The 16,842-nt window shown below is 42.6% G+C and overlaps 2 protein-coding genes across 2 annotated transcripts; both read right to left on the bottom strand.

Annotated features, from left to right (window-relative positions):
- Positions 1–25: 25 nt before the first annotated feature.
- si:dkeyp-97b10.3 (NACHT, LRR and PYD domains-containing protein 1b allele 3) lies at positions 26–9,951 on the bottom strand. Its single transcript, XM_040131040.1, has 12 exons — positions 9,828–9,951; positions 9,407–9,448; positions 9,256–9,305; positions 8,953–9,005; positions 8,652–8,878; positions 7,981–8,234; positions 3,464–3,589; positions 3,148–3,283; positions 2,901–2,948; positions 2,731–2,802; positions 2,261–2,551; positions 26–1,456 (listed from the first exon to the last, which is right to left on the bottom strand). Exons 1-12 carry the CDS (start codon positions 9,874–9,876, stop codon positions 1,428–1,430), a joined length of 1,377 nt encoding a protein of 458 aa, XP_039986974.1. The 5' UTR covers positions 9,877–9,951; the 3' UTR covers positions 26–1,427.
- LOC120792042 (sodium/potassium/calcium exchanger 3-like) lies at positions 9,910–16,842 on the bottom strand. Its single transcript, XM_040131041.1, has 5 exons — positions 16,302–16,842; positions 12,983–13,014; positions 10,566–10,598; positions 10,242–10,310; positions 9,910–10,017 (listed from the first exon to the last, which is right to left on the bottom strand). The coding sequence occupies exons 1-5, from the start codon at positions 16,349–16,351 to the stop codon at positions 9,965–9,967; spliced, it is 237 nt and encodes a 78-aa protein (XP_039986975.1). The 5' UTR covers positions 16,352–16,842; the 3' UTR covers positions 9,910–9,964.

Raw genomic sequence — 16,842 nt, 5'->3', positions numbered from 1 at the left:
AAACACAATGTCAATTAGACCTTCTCTTGTTTTATTCAGTCAACTGAAATTGAATTAAAGCAATAAAAAATGCAAATAAAAATTAACATTTTTTTTTACCTTTATTCCAAAAAGTATTTGGATGGACTCAGACCTGATACAAACAAGTGCAAAAAGGTCTGGCTGGATTGTTAGTTGTGGATTGTTTAGGGAGGCAACCCTGTTCTCTAGATGTAAACATTACTGCATAGTATTGGCATGAAAGACCCTAAAAGCTTCAACATTACAGATGCCATTTCTGCAGCTTTCCCAAAATAGTGTTGAGATGTTTGAAAGTTGGTAAACAGAAACATATCTGTGACTAATGTTTAAATGGACGGGATGTTGAGGAAATTTAACTGAAATATTTATTACTATTTTTGTTCGTATTACCAAATCTTAGTTGTAGTCTCCACATTAAAATAAGCGTTGTAAAGATGACTCAAACAATAGGAATGTTGTCTGGCTGTGGTTAAACTTACACAGGTAGAATACTTAACATGTGGCCCTGAATCCAAGTGTGTGTTATTTGTGTACATTGTACACTTTTGTACTACACACAAACAAAATGAATACTTAACAACCAAAAGATGTTCATTCAGGTCTCAGGAGGGCAGGAATGGGTTCACAATTCAAGTTAAAAAAAACATAAACATAAAAGCTATTACGTTTTACAGGTTTAGAGTTGTCAAATAAAACAGAAAACAGGCATGTACAAAAAAGACTTAAGAAAATAAATCACAGGTTTGAAAAAGTTGGTAAAAAAAAAGATATGTACAGGACATAGTGTGCACGAATATAAAAATGTATGAGACACAAAATTGTCCAGTAATTCAGTCCGCAATGGTTTGGACAGTCACATGCATGTGCATGTGATGTTCTGCCTAATTTTTTTTATAAAAAGTCCCAGAAATGTCACATTTAAAAGTGAAACAAGATTCACACGTTGGATTTTTCCTAATTTTTGCAGTTTCAACACTGCAGCACCTACATTTACATCTGTTACTGGCTACATAATTAGCTACTAAATATCTCAACGACCTCTACACCCCAGTATCTGCTGGTCATTTTAGAACCTGATAATGCTAAGCATCAAAAACTGGCTACAAAAAGGTACCTCGGGTACAGCTTGTCTATTCTGTGTTCATTACAGAATCAAAGGAACATATGAGAACAAAATGAGGGAAAATGCCTGTCCAAAGACACGACAGCAGCCCTTGCATGCAGAAATACAAAAACTCATCAATTAGTTTCATGTCCAGAATATATTCAAAAGAGAAACACAAACTGAAGGAAGAGCTGAAGGTTTGGTCCAGGGGTCAATTCTGCTTTGCTGTATTCCTGAGATCTTTCTTCTTCCTGATGCTGGAGGAACAGACATCCCAAACTCTATTTGAGTCAAATCCCTTTCACTTAGCTGCAGGACTGTTTATCATATCTGAAAATAGACACATCACAAATAATCACCTGACTGTCCCACTGTGTACGTATGTGATGAAGCTATATCATAGATAGTTTAGATTATGAAAACACAAAAAATATACACCAAGAAAGAAAGCACAAGTCCCAACCACAAGTTACCAGTTGATCCAGCTGACTCTACACCATGTAAACCACGATCCTGCATGGCCATCTCCCAGAATTTGAACATTACAGTCACAGATCTTCTCTCGCTACATAAGTGGTATATTGCCCCCAAACCATTGCTTAAAACAGTAATCTCATTTATGCAGGATATCTTCTGGCCACCAGTGCCTGTGTAATGTCAGCTTGGGCTTGAAACTGACTGAAAGGTGTGGGATTTGAATAAAAGCAGGCATTAAGAAGGCAGCGCGGGTCTAATAAAAGATGCTATTGAGTCGCATTAGAGGAAGAGTAGGATCCAGTGTGTTTCCGGCTTGACCTAATGCGAGGGAGTGAAAGTCCGGATATCTCAGCCTCTGCTGGTTTTACCCATTTTTAAAAAAAAACTGTTCCTCACATGTACTCCAGCTTCATGGAAGTGCAGTACTGAATCTCTGGAGTACCCCTTTAATTAAGGAGACTTTACAGCCGTTTGATGTTGTTTCCCAGTTTATAGGTGATGATTGTGATGAAATAATTTTTTACCATCTGGTAAATTTGACTTTTTTGTCAACATTCTTCCTGTTACAATTTTTATGAGTGAATTTGTGACTGAAATGTCCAGGAGATGGACACGCAGGACCGTGATATGTACTATCAGGTGTCTGCAGTTTATTACCTTGCAGTGTCTGACGGACCTCAACTGGCAGGTCATCCAGCTCCTCCACACTTTCCCACATGTGGTACGCCGTGGCCTCTCCCAGCAGCCTTCCGCTCTTCCACTTCACGAGCATCTTCAGCTTCTGCATGGTCACATCTTTCTCCGATGCCTGGATCTCATCCAGATCCTTGGAGTTCAAGCCTAGATAGATGGCCACCTGCTTCCATTCCTTCCCAAGCCGCTTGGCCACCAGCAGTAGCTGCTTCTCCGACATGTCCTGGCCCTGAGTCGTCCCCGTCTTCACTCCATCTGGAAAAAGACAAACAGCGCACGCACAAGTCCTTCTTTTCAGTATAATGTTACACAGACAGATGCATCTGGACACAGTTCAGGTGTGGATTGGCTTCTGTTCACTTGACTAGGGCAAAAGAGAGTCGTGCCTGAAGTTCTTCTCAAGTCAGTCGTTAATAAATAATGCAGAAAGGTACCTGACTCATCCTGCCATCGAGGTCTTTTACTGGCCGTCTCATCTTCTGAGGGGCTGCTGCTCCTCTGTCTGCCTGTGATAGAGACAGATATGAGTCAACCTGTAGCGGCTGAAAAGCCTGTTGTGATGGACAAATCAAATCTGATTAAAAACCAAAAAAAAAAACCTTACTGTTTGTCCTTTTCTTTGGCTTCTTTTGTGTGTTATCCACACAGTCACCTAAGAGAACAGCAAAAGATAAACATCATCCCCTTTGTAGCGGAAACAAAAAAACAAGCATGAACATATGGGGCCCAGTGTTAGCTGTCACACAGCATAGAAAAAATGAAACGTAGCCAGATGTTCGCCTGAGCACCTACATGTTCTTTCACCTGCCAATCACCACACGTGTTCAGTGTGAGACTAAATGCACTGGTACCTTCTCTGATGGTGGCGGACCATACAGTCTCCTCAGTGTTAATCTCTATAAGAGAAAATTTAAAGGGTGGAGGCTGCTCAAAGAAAGCTTCAAAGTAGCCTTTCATCTTAGTCACTGCAAGGGTGAACTTCAAGTCCTGTATAGAGACACAGAAACATAATTTAACTGTCTAGTCAGGGCATAAAAAATCCACACGTGTGATTACACTGTTGCACCTAACAGTCGCAACATAATGTATATTTTCGTGTTTACGTCGTAAGTTGCGGTATAAATGATTTAATGTGAAAAGACTCAAATGCATATGTAAAAAACAGACCTGAGGTTTGATGTCTCCCTCTGGCTCACTGAGGAGGCGATACGTCCCCTCATCCAGTTTACATGTGGGAGGCTTCTCAATCCGAATGTAACGGTTCTTGTAGCCCCGCACTTGTTGGCATATATCCTAATGTCCATGTGGACAGCAGGAAGAGAAGATGAAACAGGAGATAGGTCAGTTTCTTGCAGCTGATGAGCAGGCTGAATGGTGACTAACGTTCACTAAAACACACTTTGCAGAGCCTGAGTGGAAAAACGGAAGGCGTCTCAGAAGGACAAACCACTCAGAGTCCACTGGTCAGTGATTGCTGGTGACTGCAAATGTATGTAGTGATGGCGAAATCATCAGACGGTAAAACAAGAGTTAGTACATATTTAGGATGTGTCATTTTTCCACGTTATAAGAAATGTAGTATGATTATTCATCAGCTCTGTCCTCCCAAGCACACATGCTCACACAACCACAAAAACACTTCCTGAATGACTTTAAAAATAACTGAGCCTTATTGTCATAGCTCTCACAATCACGTAATGCATTTACAGTAATACACATACTACTGGCATCAATCCTGACATATACCACTGACCTTTTTTTCTTGACCATGAAGGCTATTCTTAAAATAAATTTACCGTCTAACTGCAAAGAATTACTATAACATACATCAACAAAAAATGAAATGAATACATGAAAGTCACCTTTTGTCTCTGATTCTGTTCTAGTTTTTCACAAATCTTTTTTTAGATATGGCATATTGCTGGAGTTTTATCCAGTTATTTTTTTGTGCAGTGCATGCAAGAAAGGTTTTAGTTTTTGTGTTGTTATCTTTTGATTTAGTTTTGGTTTTGTGTTTTTTTTTTTGTGTGTTTTTTTTGTGTTTGGTTTATTTTTAGATTGTTTTCTTTTGGTTTTGTTTGGTTTGTTTTGGGGTTTTTTTGTCGTCTTTTGTTTTGTGTTGTCTTGTCTTGTTTTGTCGTGTCTTGTCATGAGAAGTTTGTCACTTTGACATACAAAACTTGACTCATAAAAGTGGATAATTAATATTTTTGTTTCCATATACATGAGAAATTATGTATTTTACGAAAAGCCAAGTCCCCCCCCCCCAATCATACACTGAAATGTATGATGGGGGGGGGGGTAGAATTGCTACAACATTTATAGATTAAAGTGCCTATTTGAAAGGAGGTTAGAAAATGAAAAAGGATCCTGCAGCTACAGATGCTACTGTTTTGGTCCTGAATGTTTTGAGAAAGTTGACCACATTTCTAAAACAGTTTTTAAGTTTTTAGCTGTTTTAAAAATGCAAGTAAAGACCAATAGCAGTCATCAAGTCAGGTGAAGGAAAGGTTCATGTGAAAAAGATAACTGTCAATCATCCATTGTAAAAAGCCTACTTTAGGCTCAGCCCGCAAGCCAGCACAGGTGCAGCATCAAAACACGTTCGATAGGGTTCACGCGGTACGTATGCTGCTTGACTGGGGCACTGTCACCTACATCAATGTCATGCTGCAATACAGCTGTGCATGTGGACACATCCGAGAACAAATCAGGATGACCACATATCAGCCTGACCTCACTGGAAGGACTATTTCCCCCTGACTGGACCATTTGGTTCAGAAGCCACAGGGTTGTCTGTCACAACAAGTGGAGCAGCAAGGTCATTGCCTAAAATGAGACTGAACCCCTCTGCTGGAATGTTAGGGTGTAATCCCACTGGCACAAGTCCTGTGACAAAACCACACCTCAAATACACAGTATGCAGTGCTGCCCTAAGATAGGACATTTCAAATCCCCGTATCAAGGCATCACCACCAAGAAAAGTCTCATCAGACAAAGGCAAAACTCCTTGCAAGAGTATCAACTTAGATGCACCAGTATCCCGCAAAATGCGAGTGGGTACGGCAGGGTCAGACTCCGTGACAGTTACAAAGTTATTTTTGATAAATGGTTCAAAACCTGTGGATTCAGAAACCTCTGAGCAGCATGGCTCCTGCACAGGGTCAACAGCAGGGAGCTGGCACAGCACAGAACCAATCAGAACCACAGGTTTAGCTTTCCACTTTTTAATTAAAGTAGGGCAGGCAGCTACAATATGACCAGGCTTCTTACGGAAGAAACGACTCCTATCCAAGTTTTCATTATGAGAACTCGAAGCTTTGCTACATGAAGCAGAGGGAAAAGAACTGCCACTAGATGGTTTTGAAAAGTGAGAATGCAGAGGAATGGGATCATTTTTAGCCATAGGATGGAACTTGTCGCTAAAAGTGACTCCAGCCGACGTAGCCAGCACTGCAGCTTCTTCTGCAGTTTTACTCTCTGCTCACTCAAATAGGTGGAAACAACCTCTGGAACACAATTTTTCAACCCTTCTAGAAGAGCCACCTGCCAGAGTGGTCATCAGTTTCTACTGTCTGGGATGTGCGACGACAACCACATGAAACCTTTTTCTCTCCAGCAAATTCCACATAGGTTTGCTTCTCATTCTTAAGGTAGCCATGGAAAAGCTGTCTATCAGCTTCTAGCACTAGCTAATAAGTGTGCAAAATAGCCACTTTAACAATGTCATGGTCAGTGCTCTTCTCCACTGTTAGTAATTAATATGCCTCCTGAGCTTTACCAACTGTAAGGTTCAGTAGTGCTTTGGCCACTGCAAAGTGTTCGCCACACGTTCAAAGTGTGAAAAATACTTTTCAAAATCTTTCTCATTGAAGCAAGGGACCAGATCGATGTATTTACCATCAAGTTTAGCGCTACTTGAATAGATTTATCAGTAGCTGCACTTTGTGCTTGAGCTTTAAACTCTATCTCCTTCAGTTCCCATTCTTAGCTTTTCCCGTTCTAACTCATGCTCTAGTTCTAAAGATGCAGCTTTAATTCTTTAACTACTTTACACTCTCTCAATCTCACCCTGTTCTACTTGCTCTCCTCGCCCAGAGGACGCAACAGTCTGTTCATTCTTTCACACACGAGACCAGACCAAGTCCAGCACTGTGTTGGAGGTGCAAACAAACAGGATATGGCTGTTGAGATTGCAAGATGTATTTATTGTTATTCTTTGGCCTCCTTGCAACAAAATTTAACACAGTAAACCCATTGATTTATTAGCAGTCAAATGAATGATTTTCTCACAAGTAGTCATGTGCTAAATAAGCCCCCTTTAGGACAAAAATTCACAAGTGAAGAAAAATAAGGGTACTTAATCAATAGTTTTCTGGACAGTTTTGCGATAAATGGAATTGAAGTATCTAACATGTGTACTCACACAAACATTATCATTCTCAAATTCCACACAAAGCCATTATAAGTAATCAATATATCAGCCACTTATAGCATAAGAAAATAAAGAAATGTTTAAAGATTTCGATAAGTATATTCAATATGTTCCAACCAGAAGTGTCTATCAAGTAAACAGAAATATTTCCGAAGCCAACTAGTGGCCGTTCTTGATGATCATTTAACCACACATCGACAGTCAGTCTCTAGGGACAATCCTTCAGTCCACAAAGTCTCAACTTTTGTTTGTAGCACACTAGAGCACTTGGCTGGAGCACAGCAATGTAATCAGATGACATGTTGACATACATACCAAAAAAAAAAAAAAAAAAAATGGGGATGATTAGGATTATTACACCTCCAATAAAATGGCGGATAATTCGCAACTCAAGTTTTTCACATAACATACCCTGTTCAACCAAAGCCTTTATGACTTTTGCACACAATTCCTCTTGCCTTAAATCACACTGAACACCAAGTAATCCAAGTACCGCACGATGTGAAGGCTGCAAAAGCAGAGCTACACAATCACAAAGCTCAGACAAAAAGGTGAGCATAGACTCCAATGGCTCCTAATCTACTAGCCTGACTTTAAGTTACAAGGGTTGAACAAGTGAAACACAGCTCTGCACAGTCATCATCTGCTACCAATGCTACTCTTAAGACAGGAGTGTGACGTGTCTAAACTCCTACTCTAGAATTTACCCAGTTCCCTACCTACCTGACAAGGTTTGCTACCTTACTTCAGTGGTATCTGAGGACGCCAGGGGCCACCCCAGGGCTACCCCGCAATAAATAATAAAGTGGTACTTGTCTCTCCAGCACCTGTCAACTTACTCAACTGGGGAAGTTATAAATCTACCTCATATGGCACCACATAAATGACCTCACTAATCTCAAGCTAGAGGGCTAGGTTTAGATCCGGGACGAGCCCCCATTATGGTGTTACGGCTGGCTCCAACACCGAACATAACAATGGATACTACACCAGGGTAGATGTTTACTGCATGTACCAAGCACCCCAAAGGTGCTGCTGCACCATGATGGAGAAAGAGAGCAAGAGCTGAACAAAGGACCTGCCTACATAGGCTCAGCCCACGAGCCAGCACAGGTGCTCGTCCATCAGCTGATCAAGCTGGAGCTGGGAACAGGAAACACCAAAACGAAACAGGGTGTAACACCTTGCCAGGCTACATGTTTTGTAACAATAGTGTTACAAACATCTTATAGTGTTCACAAACACGTACCTTGATGTCAGATGAGCTGTTGGTGGCCAGGTAGATATGGAAGCTGTAGTTGTTGTTGTCACTGCCCAGCTGCTTGTAGACCAGGACCACCCCATGGTGCTCGACAGAATGGCTCGTCTGTATGATGGGACCGACAGGTGACAGGGACGTCACATTCCACTTAACATGGCTACCTGAGTGGTCCACCGTCGGCTCAATGAGTGGACGGTTGTCCTTTATGTGTAGGACGCTGAATGTCATCTCATTTTCTGGATCTGTGCAAAGATAATAGAAGGTTTCATGTTTTTTCCCTCGAAGAGTCTTAAACTATGGATCAATTTTATGATGTGAGGAGTTCATGTTTCAAAAAAGATAATTATACCCACTGAAATTATCAATTTTGTGTAAAAAGGCCCTAAAATGCATCATATCTTAATTAATCCAAAATTCAAGGTTTATTTTCACATTAAAAAAAATCAATTTGTAAAGTAAGTGTGCATGTTATATTTTTATTTTAAATATTGGAAAAAAATATTTTGGAATTAGACTGTTCATTAAAATCACCAAAGAATGTATCTTCCTTACAAGGCATGGAGTCATCACAGGAGGAGAAAGATCTTAATTAACAGTACTATGTTGAACATATGTCTTCTATGTCCAACATGGGCCTGAGAAACCCCTAATCTTCTCACCAGCGAGGCAGATGGAGTGAGGGAACTGGATGGACCTGAGGACAGACGCATCCTTGTCGATCGTGTCCACGTTAAAGATGGGTCCCGCAAACTTCCAAGAGTTCCGGAGGAATGCGCCGAACTTGGACCAGGACAAGACCGAGTACCTTACGAGAACCCGCTCCGATGCTTCAAACACCAGGCCGGTGACCGAACACTCGTATGTTCCCTCTCCTTCCAGCTGCACCCTAGAACCCACAGAGTCAGTGACAGTGTACAGAATCAATATGAATGCGCTACAGACATGTAAAATCTCACTCACTGTAATCTTCCCTTGGAGATCCTCCTGGGAGTAACAAGCTCATTGCCATGGCTCTGTCGAACACACCAACACAGCTTGTTTATTTGCTCGCACAACTGTAACACCATGTTAAAACACCACAGTAAAGCCATAAAAAAATAAATAAAAATATAGATCAATAAATGCAAATTCAGAAGGAAGCCAAGGGGGCTTATCCAAGGTCCTCAAGGTTGTCAAATACAACTTTACAAGTATAATCAAAACCATCAGGCAGACAAGACATTTAGACATTCTGTCAGATAAACATCTGGTTTCTGAGCTCACCTGATGGATGGCTTTGCATTTTTCACAGCATAATCTGAATTGCCTATCATCTGTCAGAAAGTATGACAACACATTTGATGTTATTTACAAGACACGTGCCACTATCTCTAGTACACAGTTTGTGCTGTAACATCAGTTATGATCTACTTACCTTTCCCATTTGAAACCTCTGCTGCAGGTCCAGCGACTGACTCTAAAGGAGAAAATAATTTGAGTCTGATATTATCATATGAAATCATTCAGTATGCCAGAGGCTGAAGTCCTGTGTTAAGCCTCTGTCAGACACACTGGACAAACTTCTTACATCCTGGGCCATTCTTTATTGTTGTGAGTGAGGATGGAGCACGCCCAATTACCTTTTCAAATTGACTTCTGTGTTCCAAAAAAATACAAAAAACAACAGAGTCGGATATTTTTTTGACATAATTATGCAGTAAGGCTGCCATTAAAACGCATTTGTGGTTGTATTCCACTGAGTTACCACTAAAGCCAAGGCCACTACGACAGCAAAAGGCTGACAAGGCAGGTATTGATATTTTGCAGACACAATATTGTCACATGAACTGTCTTACCATTTTTAGACTTCTCTGCGTCGGCTTCTTCAGTGTCTGCACAGAACATGATGGAGACAAACTTCGTAAAACTCTTCTAAAAACATTCATTCTTCATCTTATTAAATCCTTGAATTATGAAGACTTTCTAGGATTGATTATAGGATGTTATTCTTACCCTCATATCCTCTATCCTTCTCAGCACAGCCTTCTGGTGAAAGTCAAAATACGAGGAGATAAGGAGGGTGATGAACAGAGAAATTAAAGGAGTAGTTCAACATTTTGGGAAATATGCTCGTCTGCTTTCTTGCCATGAGTTACAGAATATCGATACCACTAACTCTCGGCAAGGAAAGCGAATAAGCACATTTCCAAAAATTTTAAACTACTCCTTTAATGTACGACATGTAATATTGGTTGACCTATGTCTCTCACCAGAATCCTCCTCCTCCTCCTCATACTCCTCATCGTCCTCTGAGTTCTCAGTGGACGTTCCCGTGTTCTCTGTTCGATAAACCAATAAGCGAGGGACACGTGAGAGAGCTCCTGAAAACTTTGTACCGAATTTTCACTGAATGATGAGTAAACGGGATTCATGCCACAAACGTTAAGTGTTACAAGGGGAAAAAAAACTTGGGATATAAAACAATGGAATTAAATGTCCAAGCAAATGAGCTTTTCAGCAAATCACCAAAATTTCATGAGTTATGTGGAAAGAACAAGTGAGTTAAACTGTTTTGTTGAGATCTTTATTCTTACCTGAACTACTGCTGTCACTTTCTGTCAGATTATCTGTAACAAATTAGCATTTGTTTCGAGGTCAGTGCTGTTTGCTCTGTAAAAGCTGATGTAATAATGTCAAAATGTGAGAAAAAGTCCTTGTACCTTTCCCTCGTATTAGTCACTACTCACTAAATCATTATTAACATTTGTTATCAACAATAGCATTGTAATCATCATCACGGGGACTTCACCACTATTAATGGTTTGATAACATCACTAACCAATTTTTGTGGTTATTACATTGCCAAGCAGCTAAAGCATGACTAGCTATAGGTTTTAGGAAGAGTAAAGCTATTTAGAGTGTCTTAGAGTGTTAATTTAAACTGAAGGAAAACCACAACTCCGCAGTAAAAACAGAAACAAACAGCACGCGATAATATGTAAAGGGGGAAGGTATACATTTTGAAAATATTCAGACTGTGCTTCTTTATTATCTCATGCACCAAAGCCCTTTTAAAGCAGAGAAAACCTCAGCTGTAGCTACATGCCCTCTTGCTAAAACTGTCTCCAGACTTCACACACATTGTTAAAAACTTTCCTTGCATAAGGAAAGAAATAACTTACTTAGGACTTGTAGATTAAAGTGTCTGATAAAGAAGTACAGGGTTCACCTTTTGCCACAGGGGTTCTTCATTAACGGGTCCATGCCCAGTGAGAGACCTTTACTTTTAGTTTATTTCTATGAGGTGTACTGTGTATTTATACATACATATATATGTATGTATAAATACACACACACACACACACACTTATAGTGTATATTTAGTGTACACTGGCTTTAATGTTGTGGCTGATCAGTATATACAGTTGGGTCCAGAGGAGTTTCTACTGCTCTTCTCTTTCCCGCAGCTAATGTCTGTGGACCGGGCCATCTGGCTAAGTGCCTGGCCAGCTAATGGATGGAGCCCATCCTCTCTGGCCCACAGACTTTTATCTTAGACTAACAAGCAGATGCTGCCATCACTACTCCACTCGCAGCACCTCCCTCGTCAATCTCTCTCCTTCACTTGGCTCGATCTGTCTGCCTCACCTCTCCCTGCACTCCCTCTCCCCCATTTCTCTCTCCTCGCCCTCATATGCCTCCTATGGCCAATCTCTTTCTCAGCTACTGTTGCTGCTGCCTCACAGCTGAGCCAGCAGGCATCTCCCTTCACCGTGGCACGGCCGCTTTCCTTCATCAGACTGACAAACAAGGTGAAGACACGCGCACACGCACGCACACACGCACGCACACACACACACACAGGCACACACACACACACGCACACTGACACACACTCTTGTTTATAGCTTCAAAGGTTTGAAAAATTTCATGGGTGTGGCCTGCCATCTGCTGGTCTTAAATTATAGTAAAACCAAGAGCATAAAAAGGATCATGTGTGGTGTACAGCGGTGGTTGTTAACCTTTGTGGCTTGCCACTCCTTAACCTCTTAACATACAGCCCCCCCCCCCCTGTTTCCTCTTAAGTAACTTTAAGGTTGTTAAGTACATGTTATTCCCTGATGTCTGATTGTATTATATCTTTTCTGTATTGGCTTGTTCCAGCTCTTCACTGAACCTACATGTTGTTTACAAATACTCAAGCCCAAGACTTCATGATTTTATGACTGCACCTTTCCATGTAATGGAAAAACGTAAGATGTCTTGTGAATCATTTAACACATATATCCCCCAAATTCAGCCTGAAACATTGGCATGATTGGAAACTTTAGGATCCCCGCTAGAATTCAAAGTAAACATATGCAGGTTTGAACAACGTTTGGTTGCATGAGCACATAAGAATGATCTCAATCAGTTCCACACGGTCTGGTAGACAAGAGCTCTCATATTGGATCTGTAATCCGTATTGGCAATACCTTGAGTTGATGTATTGTAATCAGTATCAGGAGAGAAAAAGTCACATCACCAGTTGCAAATGTATGTGTATTATTACCAGGTCAACAACAAGTGTGGTTTTTTGACACTTTATTTGAATAATTTTCTGAGGCCGGAATGGTCAAATTATCTGGGTACTCACAGGGGGAAAAAAAGTAAATAGTAGATTTAAAAAACAAATAGAATTTTGTGCATGCAAAACTGGGGACGCAGGTAATCGTATGCCTGTGCATAAACCTTGCTGTCCTTTAAGGCAAATGATATGGTAATCAGGGAGGCCAAACAGTGAGAAGAAAGGAAGGTGGGAAGAGATAAGAAAGGAAGGAAGGAAAGCAAAAGTAGTTACAAATAATAGATGGGAATGCACAATTTTTAAATATTAAAAAGGTGACTGTATATTAAAAAAACAACAACAACACAGACATATGTAGCCCCACGTTTTTGGTGAGAAACAGAAAGGAGGAAAAGAAGCCAAAAGTGAGTGGGAGGGAAGAAGGGAAAATGGGTTAATGTTTACCTTTGTTTTCAGGCGCAGGGATATCTCCGTCTCTGTAGGGCAGAAGAGATAACATTCAGACAACTAAAAATCAGGTTACAGAGTCTCATAGGGGGATGTCTGCGATGCGTGATGAAATTCATGGAAGAAATTTAGAGGTTGAAAGTGATGGCTCTTAAAATCGTGCAGCTGCAGTCTCTTAGTAGTACACCACTTCTGCTTTCGGATGTATGAGAAAAACAGGAAACGTGTACAAACAGCCTGCGTCTCACTTTCTCACACTTACGACACCAACCCATCCTGTCGAAGGAGAGATTCGCCTTCCCACCCAAACTCTCGCTCTGACCCGCGTTCTGATCAGCGTTGACGATGCAGGAAACCAGTCGCCGTACGTTTGCCATTTAACAAAAGTGGTCCGATCCGTGCGGACGCTTGTGCCGCTTCCATAATTCAACGTCAGGCACAGCAACAGTGCTGGGCAATTATTCAATATAATCATTTATCTACTTTCAGCGGTATCTTATTGTGATGATATGATTGTATGGTGGTGTCATTTTACAAAATTCAAGTTTCTAAATTATTGATTCCAAGCACACTGTGATAAAAATATAACAAAATTACTAAGTGGAAGTTTTGTTTTACACACGTGAAAAGTGTTGTCAGATGTAAAGCACAGCAAAGGAGCACACCATATGACGTCAATGTCAAAAATTATTATTACATTGTGATACTAGTTTCCACCACATCGCCAGGCCCTGCACAGCAGACATCAGTACCAGTTCTTCCTGACTGTTCGGCCCTTCTGCTCTTCTGATACGTAACTGACTGTCCAGGAGTGGAGTTTTATCAAACAAACAATGAGCCGAGTCCGAGGGCAACGGTTCAGATGCTGCGTCTGAGCAGAGGACTGAAGCGACCTGTTGACGCGGACTGAGCTTCGACAAGAGGCAACACGCCCGAGGTCCATCAGGGAGTGAAAAGTGAGAGAGCCAACCCCACAGGAAGAACAAGTTCACCACCAGCAGGCATGAAAAAGTAGGTCACATATCACGTGGCGCCCTTTTCATGCTTCTCCCCCTCAATTGTTACAATGTAAAACTAAAAATGATGTGTCAGGAAATTAGGATTATTAAGCCTGCCCAAAGAGTGGTCTTTTATTTGGTGTCTGTTAATCACGATAAGGCACTGGGGTTTCCTTTGTTTTCAAACATCTGCCCAGGAAACGGTGTTTTCTTCCCCTCAAGGTCAATTTGTTCACAGCTCTGCCAGATAGTCACACCACAACAATACTCAGGCTCATTAGTTGCCATGCCAGTCATCTCTTCCTTTGAGCAAAGTTTGCTTTTTCATTGCTCAGACGACAAATAAATTCCCTGCACGAGTTCTCACACTTTCTCTGCTCTCACTTGTTTCTTTCTTCCCCCACGATAACAGAATCTTCGGTCAGGGTCTTGGTTTGTCTCTGTTTTAAAGATAACGGCTGCAACATTTACATGCTGTCTACAACTTCCCGTACACACACAATGCAGACAGGGGACATCTGCGTGTAGATAAACAACTGTCAGCTGGTCTGCATCTACTACACAGGCATACAAAATGAAAATGTTGATCTTCGATACATCGCTGCTTTCCAAATGGTGTTCACAGTGGGCCATAACCTGCCTTTATTCAAATCGTGACCTCGCAAGCAAATGATGTCCTGCTAGTGCCACTGTTTCCCAAACAAAGTTGTTCTCGAAGTCAGACTACTTCCGTGTCCCTCCTGGACATCAACTCCTAACCTCCCTCAACACGTTCATAGGTCGTGCTACGACGTTTTTTGTTTTTAAAAAAGCCTGGGTCGTGTTGTACAATCAAAGACTTTGCCAGCCCCGGTTACCGGATGAATGATACCCGGGCGACGAGGCGGAGTTATTCACAGAGGACATTGAGCCCTCGCCGTCACCTCACCCGTCAGTGGTCCCAATACAACTACTGATATTACACACCGTGTGACCATTAAAGAGCTGGGTGGGAAACAGGTGAAGATTACTCCTCGGCTTTTAGAGAAATAACTAGATTAAACGCGACCGCATGTTGGTAAAAACAAAAAACAGACAAAAACAAGAACTAAACGCATGTGTCGCATGGCACGTGTGTTTTCGTAGCATCAACCATAATGAAACAGTGTGAGCAGGGAGCTGTGTTTTGGTGCTCGTTTGCAGTCCAGCGCATGACGAGGTTCCCCTTGACGGCAACGCGTGTTGTTGTTGCTGCTGCTCTCTCCTTCAGGATCTCCGTGAGGGTCGCGCCGTTTGATCGACCTACTGATCGAGTCCGGCTCTAACAAAGCGCTGCTTTACAGCTTTTTGTTTTTTTTTGTTTTTAAAAAAGCCTGGGTCGTGTTGTACAATCAAAGACTTTGCCAGCCCCGGTTACCGGATGAATGATACCCGGGCGACGAGGCGGAGTTATTCACAGAGGACAGTGAGCCCTCGCCGTCACCTCACCCGTCAGTGGTCCCAATACAACAACTGATATTACACACTGTGTGACCATTAAAGAGCTGGGTGGGAAACAGGTGAAGATTACTCCTCGGCTTTTAGAGAAATAACTAGATTAAACGCGACCGCATGTTGGTAAAAACAAAAAACAGACAAAAACAAGAACTAAACGCATGTGTCGCATGGCACGTGTGTTTTCGTAGCATCAACCATAATGAAACAGTGTGAGCAGGGAGCTGTGTTTTGGTGCTCGTTTGCAGTCCAGCGCATGACGAGGTTCCCCTTGACGGCAACGCGTGTTGTTGTTGTTGCTGCTGCTCTCTCCTTCAGGATCTCTCCGTGAGGGTCGCGCCGTTTGATCGACCTACTGATCGAGTCCGGCTCTAACAAAGCGCTGCTTTACAGCTTTTTTTATTTTACTTTCCCGATCGGTCCCCGCTCACAACACGATCTTCCCCTCCGGCGCGACGACACGCTGTCAGGGAGGAATCCCAGTGTTGTAGCAGCATCGCAGCAGCAGCAGCAGCAGCAGCGTGGAGAGGCAACAACAAAGGGATAACGACTCTCCTGCGACTTTGTTTGTATCTACGAGCAGTAGTACGCCTCTGTATCACGTCGAGGCAAGAACAAAAAACAACAAAACTGCAGATTTGTTGATTTTACGTAAAGGGCACCAACAGATGAGCCCTGAAACGACTGCAACAAAAGACGCCACTTCCTGTGTCGACGACTCGAGCGCTGCGTCCGCGGCAGGCAAAGTGCACGCGCAGAAAAAAACAAAAAACAAAGCCCTGAAAACTGAGCCAGAGGTCGGCACTGTCTCTTCTTCTCGGTGCGAGGACAAAAAAAAGTCTTACCCATCCTCAAGGTGACAAGCCGCTCCGCAGCTCGCCATCTCGGCCACCATCCCTCCCTCCTCGATCCAGCCCCGTTTTACTTTCTGTTCTTCTGCAGCGCGCAGCGGCTGCGCGTAGAGGCACCTGAGAGGCAATATGATCCCACCATCGGCCGTCGGTGCCTCGTTAGAGCGCTAAACGGTAATTGGCGCCGCAATGGCCTCGTGGCTGGGCAAGTGCTTCACATCAACCCCCCCCCCCCTACCCCCAGCCTCGGGGCGCAGCATCCCTCCTTCAGGGAAACAAAACACTTGGGTTTTGACGCCAGAGGCCGCTCACAGTTCCCCAAAAAACCGACAAGCAAACGGCCCGCCAGCCAGGATGTGGATGTATCGTTCTCCCCTCACAAGCACCGTGTGTGTGCGCGAACAACGACTCCACCGCAGATCGTAACACCGCGCTGTGCGCTGCTGCGCGGTCCTCATCACGGGGCGCGAGCGTTCAGGATCGGCGGCGCTGCGCAGTTTCGGCGCAGTGCGTGGAGGCACGTCAATGAGCAGCG

The sequence above is a fragment of the Xiphias gladius genome, chromosome 7, assembly GCF_016859285.1.
Source record: "Xiphias gladius isolate SHS-SW01 ecotype Sanya breed wild chromosome 7, ASM1685928v1, whole genome shotgun sequence".
Classification (NCBI taxonomy): domain Eukaryota; kingdom Metazoa; phylum Chordata; class Actinopteri; order Istiophoriformes; family Xiphiidae; genus Xiphias; species Xiphias gladius.
Note: the sequence above shows the minus strand (reverse complement) of the source record. Positions and strands in the feature narration are given on the sequence as shown.